This window comes from Embiotoca jacksoni, unplaced genomic scaffold (genome assembly GCF_022577435.1).
Source record: "Embiotoca jacksoni isolate LCO1_2020_lvr unplaced genomic scaffold, fEmbJac1.0.p SCAF_13, whole genome shotgun sequence".
In the NCBI taxonomy this organism is placed as follows: Eukaryota; Metazoa; Chordata; class Actinopteri; family Embiotocidae; genus Embiotoca; species Embiotoca jacksoni.
In genome coordinates this window covers 7,194,864-7,206,406 of record NW_027185263.1, presented here as the reverse complement: position 1 = coordinate 7,206,406, position 11,543 = coordinate 7,194,864, and the positions used below count along the sequence as shown (strand labels likewise).

Here is an 11,543-nt window from a genome sequence, read left to right as displayed (position 1 = left end):
GAAAGGGTTAGGGACCAGTTGATTGGCAGCGGGTGCATGCTTTTTTTTTTTTTTTTTAAATTATATATATACATTTTATACCAATTGAACAAGATGTATTGTGTGATATAGTAACCTTTAGAGGAGCTGCAAGGCTGTTTTTGTAGTTTTGAACAAAGCCAGGGCACTGCAGCCATTTCCCTCTTCTTTATACTTCCTTTAAATATTAATATCAGCCACAAAAAAATGTGTTAAGAGATCACGTCTTTGTCGGCTCTGATCTGTGATTTGAACCAGGGTAACAATAATATACCTCTTTGAGATCAAATGTGCAATTAACTGCAAACTATGAGCCTTATTTTAACCCCCCCCCCTTCCCACCCCCCGCAAAAAAATGCAAGGGAACAATTCACATCAAAATATGAAAATATTCAGAAAAAACAATCAGACAGTGATCGAGGAATATAAACAATGACCAATTTTAATTAAAAACATTCTATTTTTTAATCAAAATATGCAACTGTGTTTCTGATCTCCATCCTTTTCCCACACAAATACATGTGGGTGTGTCTTTATATTTGAACACGCTCACACTCACGCTCACACTCACACTCATAGGCTGACTACTTAATGTTTATTACATGACTAATCTGATTGTTGAGTGAAGCAGAGTGAAATAAAGTATCTAATCCAGCAGCGGCTTGGTAAAAAAATTCCAGTCATGCCCCCTCACTACAACCTTTTCACAAGACAAGAGGACACATCTGTCTGCTTACTAGCAATACAAGATTCTTTACAGCGGTTAGCAAACTGATTCAGTCCCCTGACTTAAGTGTTCTTGATCTGATTGACATGTAGTCCCAAAAAAGCCTGATGTGTCATGATTGTTAGACTCTCCTTTTCTCTTAACTGTCTGAATTGAAAACGTATATGTAACCCTGTAGCCTTATAAACAAAATTCAGTCTGCGGACCCAGCAGACAGCAGAGTTTGAATGGAACCTGAAACACAGAAACATTCAAACATCAGTGTTGCTAAGAAAACCCTTCAAGCCATCTGACAAAGTTCTCGTTTTGTTGTTTGGTTTCCATAGGAACAGTTAAAAAGACTTCAAAAAGGTCAAAATTTCAACAGGTAAAACCAAAAGGAAGAGTCTTTTTCTCATTTCAAGAGTCTTTATGCTCTGGCAGGCGGCCAACCTCTGCCCAAACAAAGCCCTTCTCAGCAAAAACAACATGAGAGGAGAGGAGAGGAGAGGAGAGGAGAGGAGAGGAGAAGAGAAGAGAAGAGAAGAGAAGAGAAGAGAAGAGAAGAGAAGAGAAGAGAAGAGAAGAGAAGAGAAGAGAAGAGACCAAAAGTGAAAAGACAGAATCATCTATCATTCTTTTCTTTTTTTGTCCCTTGTTATGGCTCCAGGCAGCCATGTTAATTCTCCACCGGCGTTGGCTCTTGTGGCAGTGCAGCCATTCCTTCCACTGCCACCGGCCCTGACGCCTCTGGTGTCTGTCCTGGTGTTGCTTCAGGCTCTGGCGGCGGACGCTGGCTGAGAATGACCTGCACTACATAGTCCCTGGAGATGTTGAGTTGGTCCAAGCGAAGCCTGTCTGTCAGCGGCCGACCTGAGAAAAACCAGCGTTGGGTTGTGGCCGGCACGCCCTCCTGACTCTGCAGACGACGCTTCATCATGCCCACCGTGTCCGTGGAACGGACCGCCAGCCGGAGGTCGCGACCCGTGGAGAGCCGGAGCCGAAGCTGGCACTCCCCTCCTGAGCCGGGGTCGCTGGCGCTGCCCGTGGACGGATCCGCGGCCCCGGAGTCTGGATCTGAGCCGTCGGGCTCATCGGAGCGCTCTTCGATCATGTTGACGGGAGGAGAGAGGCAGTAAACTGGCAGCTGGTATCGATTCCCCAGTTCATCGTAACATTCGGTCAGAGCTCCTTGAAAAATAGGAAAAATAAAAATCTTTTTACCGTTTTCTATCAGAACATTAGTGTCAGAGAGGCCTACTTCCATTCTAACCAAATCAAATAAATAAATGAGCAATGATAAAAAAAAAAAAAAAAGCTATAAACCATCGTCTACAGTAGGTTACCACTTACAGTAACTCAACAGCCAACATAAACATGACTGTAAGCATACTTGTGTCGAGTAAAACTGGTAAATGATTACTTGGGAAACTCTAATGCGAATTACTTCACAACTAAACTGAAAGGAATTGAATTGTATCAGGTAATCCCTGAATTTTTCTATTCATTTTTTCAGTCTTGATTAATTGGTCCAGATTAGCCATGTTTTGGGGGTAGAACTTACTTTATTATCCTAAATTATTATTTGTTATTACACATTTATTTTGTATTTTAAGAAATGTGTATATTTTCACTATAGCAATCAAACATACATATTGTTCCATTCAACAAAACCTGACCTACAAGTCACATTTCGCTGTGATGGGATGAAATACAGAAATGAGAATTGAAGTCATTGGAATAGTGAGACTGTGAGGAAATAAGAATGAAAGCAGGAGAAAAGGGAATGTTATGTGTTGGAGTGCAACATAAAAACATTATGTCACTCACTACTTACCAACTGAGAATAAAGAGTTTGTATGCAGGGAGGAGGGGGGTGGGTGGGGGGGGAGGGGGTGGGGGGGTGGGGGTAAAATGAAGTGAATAGGTCATGTTATTCCGTGGACAGAAACTTAATGTGATATCATTTGCAGGGGGGCCCCCAGGGGTCCTCAAGGGGATTTCAGACAGACAGGTCTCTTGCACAATAATTTAATAAGACTTCTTTTCATACCTGAAAACACCAAGTAATTGCAATGGGTTTTGTTGGGGTTTTTCTTTTTTAAATCGAAAGTTTGCCTGCCTTAGATTTTAGCTCTCAGGAGTCAAAACACAATTAAGAGTCAAATCCCAAAGCAGGCTAATCCTCCCCAATGTTTTATCTTCTTAATAGTTTAAAAAGATGCTAATGATGTTGCCCTTCAGACATTTGACTAATTAAAGCCGGGGGTGAAAACGTTCCCCATAAAAGCGAGAAGTCTGTCTCTCCGCGTTAACGTAAACATTTCAAAAGCTCTCCGTGCTGCTCTGGTGTAGTTTTATAACTTAAAAACTGAGGCGCGAACCACTTGAGGAAGAGAGACAATGAGTTTTGTGGTAACCGAGACTGAGATGAGTCAGCAGAAACCCACAGGATGTTGCGCTCTGCTGTGGTCAAGGTGAGGACATTACAGGAACCCTGGGCCTCAGGAAACCTTTAGCAGGGCAAATGGGGGCGTTAGTGGCAGAAAAGACAGAGCTTCACTTACTTTGTGGATAACAAGTGTACAACACCTTCTAATAGCGGTCACCTAAAACCACTTGGTGTGAAAAGAGCTTCCATAATTACATCGACCTCAAAACAACATTCTTCAGACCATGTTGTGAAAAAGCTTTCAAGAATATGTCGGCAAACACTTTCAGCCCCTGCAGCCCGTTACTCTGCTGCCACACCAACAGACTTACATACCCGGTAACCATGTTTTTTTGTTGTTGTTTTTTTGTGCTCGTCAGGAACATAATTAAATTATCAACATGTACAAATAAATCCCAGGATTTCAATATAGATAAACTCTCTGACATCTAATATTTTAGCACACCTGACCGCCATAGACTGTTCCTTAGACCAGTTTAATATGAATGCATCTAATTCCTTTCCAATGTTATGCCAAAAGAGACAGAGAAATATGTGGAAGTGGTCATAGCCAGTGTCACAAAACACTAATAAATACAAATGTTGAACATGGTTCACTGACAATGTAGAAACGTGATTCTGAATATCAATCTCAAAGGTCCGTGTAACTGTTGCTTGTTCCTCTCCAGCTGTCTCCACCTCAGTGTTTATCTTTCAGCTGCAGAATGCTAATAGTTTCGGTTGTGGGATTTCATTAAAAAAAAATTAAAAAAAAGATTGAAAAACATGCTTGCAAGGACGATTCAGTTTTGCACCACATTTAAGAGATTACGTTTTATGATCGACGCAGGAAAACATTTGTTTACATGAAAAATTCATTGTTTTACACAAGCGTCCCTAACGCGGTCTGACTTGGCTGCCAACATAAGGCCTGTGATGATGTGAATCAGCGAACATGACGTTTTTAATTTGGTGCAGGTTGAATAGAATCCAACGTGTTGACCAGCGGCTGATGCGAATGGTTTCCACTTTAGGCCTCACAGAGCCACAGATAACCTCAAAGTTGGTCTCCAGTTTACTAAGTGATAGAGAGCCCAGCAGCTGATGCATCTCTAATGAACACAGTGAAAAGTCTCCACTATGGGGGAGCTTCTGAGAAACCTCCAAAACTCTGTTCCATTTCCTGAATGGCTCCACTAGTAATGGAGGGAATCAAAGCTTTTAACACATTTTGGAGGACAATTGATTTGTCCCACAGTGACCTAACCTTTGTCCCAGCAATGCTCGGGATGCCTCAAGTGATACAGTCAGTTATTCTGTCCGCCACTTCAGTCCAGACGGAAAAATCTGCAACTGTTGGAAGTCTATAAATGGTGGTTGTCAGTTCTGCTGCCTTCAAATGGGACTCGAGAGCTCATGGTTACGACATGGAAAGTTGTGCGGCACGGTATGCTTGGCAACGACAACATAAACAGTGTCTCAGAGTCAGAAGCGAACAACTTGGCGAGCAAGCAGGCCGATAACACAGTGCAGCGAATGCAAAGGTGTCGTGACAGAAGTAAAATATGAGGCCGTTGGGAACATCAACATTTTCCTCAGATGTACGATTAAACAACTACTCCATACGAGTAAAATGATTGACCATCCAACAAAAACATTTACTTCCATAGTCTTCACTATTTCTAAAAAAAAAAAAGTCAACAAACGAGTCACAACTTGCGAACTCTTGACTTTTTAGAAAAAAAAAAATCAGAGGCTGCGAATACCACAAGAGAGAGGTGTACATATGGAAAAACAACAGTAAACGGTAAAAATAACGGTGTTCGTTGGTGGCATTTTTATCTGTCTAATGCCACAATGAGATTCACATTTGTAGTTTTGCAAAAAAAAAAAAAAAAAAAAAAAAAATCTCAATCATCAGATAAACTAATTTTAGAAATGTCCAACTTTCAGGATGAATTTAAATCATTAAACTAACGACCTTCTCATCAGCCTGAGCTGTACTTTTGTGTTTGGTGCTAATTAACATGCTAACACAGTAAACTGAGACGTTGAACATCGTAAACATTACGTCTGCTTAGCGTTAGGATGTGAGGCTCGTCACCGAGAGGCATGTTAGCACGCGGATGTTAGCTTTCAGCTCAAAGCACCACTGAGCTCAAGTGCAGCTTTACAGAGCTGCTGGCGCGTCTGGCTGTTAACCCGAGAGACCCGAGTAGTATCCGGTGTCTTGTGCTACAAACCCAGATTGGTGGCGTGACGTTCTCGATTCACCTCGTTTGCTCCAATCGACCAATTTCTGTGTGCTGCTTCCATCTTCCTTTTTTTTAATTATTGGCTTAAGTGATAGAGCAAAACAAAAACTTTTTTTTTTTTTGCGGAATAATCAATTAAAACTGGGAAGGTGAAAGAAAAAAAAAGAAGGCAAAAAAAAAAAAAAAAGATCCAAAGTGAGACTGGATAATCTGGGAACAACCCTAACTCTGGACTTGTAACTTCATGTCCCTCCATTTTCGTATACAAGTGCTGAAAATGTGTTGGCTCTTTGGCCTGCAAAGTGCTGGATGAATGAAACGGTGATGTCAGGTCTGGGGAATCCACAGCTGCAGCCCAGCAGGATCTGATCTGACCCAGCCAAACTACTGAGAGGAGCGGAGCAGGACAAGATATTGACTTTGTTCATGAAAAGCCTTTCGCTGCTATCTGCAACGGTATACCCAAATCCTACTCGGGCAAAGCCGTTTCAGATCTTACAGACTTGTTAGACTTGAAGTCCCTGTTGGCCCACTAACAGAATAATTCTGTCCATCTCTGGTTTCGTGCGGGAGAGTTTGTCTGTGAAAAAGTAGAAAAAGCTGCAGGACAGAAAATAAATGCGAAAGCAACGAACTTTGAAATGCGCTGCTTCCCCACCATGTTATACGAGGACTTCAGCTATACAATACCCACGACGCCGTGTCATAACAGACACGAGGTCCGGATATGGTTTTGAACATGTTGGTTATTAAGAGCAAGCCAGTCATCTAAGCTTGTTTGACATTGAGAATTAGTGCGATCAGCTTATTGCATTTACTTTCACTAACACAGGAAAAAAAAAAAAAAAAACACACGTCTACACTCTAATATGAAAGTCTGGAGAGGCGGGTTAAACTGAGAACCGCTATCAGAACAAAACACAAGATCGTCCAACAACAACAACGTCTTAATAAGAAAAAGAGGACCTTTTCTCTCCTCAGTTGAGACAATAGGACTGTGAGGTTATGTGAATTAGGAATAACAAGGAATGACGCACATCCCCGAATGGATAGCCTGCTCCAGCAGTTAATAATTACCGTGCGGAGATGGAGTCTGGTTTCCTGAATCTGTGCCCCGTCAATTCTATAGATTTGTTCCGTGTTAATGATCTCAAGTGTGTTTTTGAGGATGCACCGTCTTTGGCATGTTAGTGATTATTTCCTAAAGTCAGACTTTCAGAAGACCATGAACACGCCCTTGTCTTTTATTATTATTGATTCCTTCATCAGCATATACTGCACTTCTAGTCTGAACTCTAAAATGTGGTTACCGAGATTCACTTAGAGGTCATTAAACTCCGATTAACTGCTGGCTGAATAATGCAGAGGCTTATATTCAGGTACATTTGCTAAAAAGTAAATTATGGCGCGAGACAGCAAAGCGGACAGCACAGACGCCACTCGCTCAAAGTGGCTCAGTTCCACCAAGTATCCCGCTGCGTATACATTTCAGGGAGAGTAAAACAACAACTACTGTTGACGTGTACCACTGTGGAAATGTGTTGTTACCGTGTGGCAGTGTGATGCTCGCCCCGTCAAGGATGGCCTGAGCCAGCAGGTGGTCATTGCTCTCAAAGGCGCTGGCCGCAGCCCGCAGCGCATCCCAGATCTCCTTCCGGCCCTCGAATGCTGGCGCCGTATCCCAGAACTCATCTCTCTTGCTGCGCAGCTGGCCTTCAGTCATCGGGTAGTCACTTTTCCATTTAGGCCGCTCTCTCTTCAGGGGTTGGTTACGCCCTAAAGCCACTGGGACGGAGGAAGGGAGAGGCGGGGGAGGGATGTATGGAGAGAAAAGAAAGAGAGGAGATGAGGAGGGTGGGAGAAAAAAAAAAAAAAAAAAAAGGGATATGAAGAACAGAAACCAGAAGACAAAGGTAGACAGAAACCCAGACAGAGTGAGAGAGAGAGAGAGAGAGGGTGAATGGAGGGAGGTGATGAAAGAAAAAGGAAAATGGGAATAGACAAGAGGAAGCAATCGAGAGGGAGGCAAGAAGGAGTAAGAGGAATCACCAAGAAGAAGCACGAGAAGAAAAACAAAAACAAAAGGGGATGTAGGCAAGAGAAAGTAGGCAGAGGGAAGGTGGAAAATACACAGAGGATACAAAAATGAAAAGTACAGATTGTGTCAGTGAGCATAACAAGAGCATCTACCTGAAACAAAGCATCAGTCTTTTCACTTTGTTTAGGGACACAACTATGCTCAGGCGACAGATTAGACATAGACCAACAATATAACAAGATATACGCACACGGAGCATGCACAACAGACTGAGCACAACCGAGGCCAGAAGTGTTGTTTCTAAACTCGGTTATGAGGTTATGGCATCTAACTGTGCTCCGTCTGCAGCAGAATGGCTGATGAATAACACCATCTGGATCGCCACCACCGAAGGGGACGCAGGTACAGGACAGTGTGCGTGCGTGTGTGTGTGTGTGTGTGTGTGTGTGTGTGCGTGTGTGTGCGCGTGCGTACAGCACAAAGACAGCGGAGATGGGAGGGGAGGATGACACGGATCGAGGTGTTGAGTTACACCTGCTGCTGGTACAGGTGTACTCCGATGACGACGCGGCGCATTCTGATAACACGAACCTTCATCTGGCAGTCGGTAGTAAATAAGATCGCCGCCGTTTACACTTGCTTTGGATTTTCCCATATTTGCTTACGCGTAATACCACAATGTACCAGCGAGAGCAACGCGGTGCGAAGAAAACCGTTCCCTTTGAAACGCGGCTCATCGACCCACCACGTTGTCGCAACCAGGGCCCCGTTGACTAAATCAGAAGGGATTAGCCTTTCACTGTTGCTTAAAAGGGGAAATGTCGGTGTTGCGGCAATAAAAATGAGCAGCTGGCAATAAGCTGAAGTTATTGGGTTTTACGTGATTATGCAAAACATTAGCAAAAGTTCTTACGGGTTAAAATAAAAACAGATTGAGTAGATTTCAAATATTATGAAAAGACAGAAATAATGTAGCAGTGCATTTTCGGTGGTCATTTTACAGCAATACTCGCCTGAATTCCCTTCATGCTCGTACTGTACGTTGATACTGCCTGTGTTCATACGTCTGCATTAGCCTACTTTCCAGCTCATCTGTCTGCCAATAATTCAGTAATATACTGTATCATTAAACACCAGCCCACTTGGCTGTCATTCAGTAATTCCCAGAAATCCTTAAGGATTTATGTAGGCCAGCAAGTGTAACAAATTTACACTACAATTTTTATTGCACTTAAATCTGGTTATGACATCTGCTTCAGTGAAAAAATTAATTTGTTCGGGTCTAACCGCCTCTGCCGTCATTAGGCAAGGTGTCAAGTAACAACTGCTTGTCTGCATCCGTTGTTTTAACACTGCGCCGCCTCTTCATGCTGCACACTTCAGATATCTGCCGTTTATGTGACATCCAGTCATGGAGCGAGTCTGAGAGATAGGCAAAGTTGGCAATATAGAGGCGGAGACAAAAAGGAAGACGTAAAGCAACCCAGGATTTATCGTGGCATCTCCAAGTGCTCCGTCTCAACCCCCCACACACACTTTTGCTCGGCTCCATCTCCAAGTCTGTCATTAAAATAACTCACTGGCCAACAGCGGATCCCTTTCCTCAGACCGGGAAATTGCAGCTAAGAGTTATTTACAACACCTCAGCTTGATAAAAGTCTCCACCAAAAGGAGCCTCCTGGTTAAAATGCATCCCATCCAAACACAATACTCTGGATTCAGCTCTGTATACCGGCTCCTTGATGCTGATCATAACCTTTACTTCTGCCCCCCCCCCCCCCCCCCCCCCCCCCACCAACTGTACCCTGTTAGGGTCTCCATCTGGAGCCATCTAATGATGATATGAACTCAATAATTTACATCATAATAGCGTGGCATAGGTGCCGTGTAGTTCTAGTATTAAAGGCTGCCTTACCACTCTGTTGTAACCGATCTACTATTGGCCTTTACCCACTGGGTCATTATATGCACATTACCGATGATTATTTAACTAAAATCTGTGTAAATATTTTATGAAAGCACCAATAGTCATCCTTTTTACCAAAAGTATTGTTACATTAGATTTTGTCCAGCTCTTAACTAATACACCCTCAAAATTTACTTTAAAAAAAATATATATATATCTTCATGTCACACAACCTCGGGCAGAACTGTGTTTATTGCTCAATAAATGCAATAACCCCTAATCTGTTCCAGTCTTTTTTTTTTTTTTTTTACGATTGTACTCTGTTGCGTTTACAGTGGTGCTCATTGCTCTCAGGCATTGTTCACAAAGCAAAGACGCTGCTATACTGTCTTTAAAAAAAACAACCAAAAAAAACCCCAATATATCACACTTCCTTTATCACAAAGCTGCAGCACTGCCCAAGTTTTGACACCTCACCCCCCCCTCCTCCCCTCCTGCACTTCAAAATATGCTCCAACACCTCACTTGGAAAGCAACACTCAACGATAACAAGATTATACTAACAATCGCCATTGGCTGCAGCGGACTGTAAATTGGGAGTTGGGCAGAGAGTCGGGGCAATAATTCAGACCACACCGAATCACGCCTGTGCGCTCCCTCGCAATGCCATTGCCGTCCGTGACCCGTATTTTGTTATGCAGAAAGCTAGCGAGGCTAACTAGCTCCGTTTTAGCCGGGCTAGCTCGGTCAACATCAAAGAACAAAGGGAGGCGACGACGCACAGTAAAAGATCCCCGATCTCCCTCCCTCCCCCACACACCCCCAGTTTGGAGAGGAGCGAGCCGACGGACGACGCGTCGTTTCTCGCGTTAAAAGGCCCCGCTGCGTTTGGAAGCGGATACCTTGGGAGGGCTGCCGTGTCTGTCCTGCGGCTCTTGTCTGGGGCTCGGATATTAAAAAACAAAACAAAAACAAAAACAAAAAAAAGGAAGCGAAGAGGACAACATGCAGAAAACCCGGAGGAAGCCCCTCCACAAAAAAAAAAAAAAAAAAAAGCCAGAGCTCGCGGCCAATAAAATACGTCGATAATCCCTGTAAATTACCTCCAGTGCCGTCCGAGTTCTCGTTTAAGCTGCCCGAAGAGTCGTGGTGGCTCCCGACACAGCCACCCATGGATGTTTCGGCAGAGCAGCCCGGGCTAGGTAGCTCACCCCCCGGCCCACAAGCTAGAGCTACATTCACTACCCCTCTCTCTCGTTTCTCTCGCCTCACCCCCCCCCCCCCACACTCCCCCCCCTCCCCTCCTCCCCTACCCTATTTCCTTCCGTCTCTCCCTTTCCTTTTCTCCTCGTTTCCTCCCGTCCTCCCTCCCCCTCTTCCTCTCAGCATTGACGGGGCGCAACGGGAGAAATAGCTTTCGGAAGGCGGAGAAAGAAAAGAGGTTCACGTCGTCACAAGGTCACCCAGAGAGGAGAGGAGTAAAGGAGGGGAGACAAGGGGCCGAAGGACAGAGAACAAAGGGGAAGTACACTGTAAAAAAACAACAACAACAACAACAACCGCAACCAAAAACGTCTTCTTTGGGCACCAAGTGTTTGCTTGAGACTGCAGGCTCTTCTTGATGATGATGATGATGATGTATTTTGAAACATCTGCTGTCATGTTTTTTTGAGAAGCTGTTGGCTGTCCTAATGATGACACACAGAAATACTTATCCCCCGTATCGTTGAATGTCAAGGAAGCCCCCCTGCTGTTCCTGCTCAGTGATTAAAATTCATGCTGACCAATGGCCTGGGCCATATATTCTACTTAGTTTGTTGTTTTAAGCAAGATTGTAGAACGTAGATTGAAATGCAGCTATTTTATTATCTATTCTATTGGGAGGGTTTCAGTAGACTACCTCATTTAGTTATTTTAAAGAAGCACACCCACTTTAAAATGGAGAAATGCAGATAGTTTACTATCTATTCTATTGCATAGAAAGGCTTCAGTAGATGCTCTACTTGTCTTGTTTTAAGCAAGCACATCATTCAAATGTTACTATGTAAAATGGATTGCAGGTGCTGTACCTTCTATTATAATCACATTTGATTCTCTCCTGCATAAGAGGTTTTTTTTTTTTTTAGTATTCGACTGTTTGGTTTGTTCCAAACAAGCACACAGTTTAGATTTTACAGTGTTTAATGAAA

The 11,543-nt window shown here is 43.4% G+C and overlaps 1 protein-coding gene across 1 annotated transcript; it reads right to left on the bottom strand.

Annotated features, from left to right (window-relative positions):
* Positions 1–434: 434 nt before the first annotated feature.
* ubtd2 (ubiquitin domain containing 2) lies at positions 435–10,629 on the bottom strand. The gene is made up of 3 exons (XM_069146121.1): positions 10,458–10,629; positions 6,959–7,195; positions 435–1,915 (listed from the first exon to the last, which is right to left on the bottom strand). Exons 1-3 carry the CDS (start codon positions 10,525–10,527, stop codon positions 1,404–1,406), a joined length of 819 nt encoding a protein of 272 aa, XP_069002222.1. The 5' UTR covers positions 10,528–10,629; the 3' UTR covers positions 435–1,403.
* Between the last annotated feature and the right edge of the window lie 914 nt (positions 10,630–11,543).

Coding starts and splice junctions, on each gene's coding strand:
- ubtd2 (XM_069146121.1), bottom strand. CDS start 10,527: ATGGGTGGCTGTGTCGGGAGCCACCACGACTCTTCGGGCAGCTTAAAC. Junction 7,196..10,457: donor GAACTCGGACGGCACTGGAG/GTAATTTACAGG, acceptor CCTCCGTCCCAG/TGGCTTTAGGGCGTAACCAA. Junction 1,916..6,958: donor GAGCATCACACTGCCACACG/GTAACAACACAT, acceptor CTATTTTTCAAG/GAGCTCTGACCGAATGTTAC.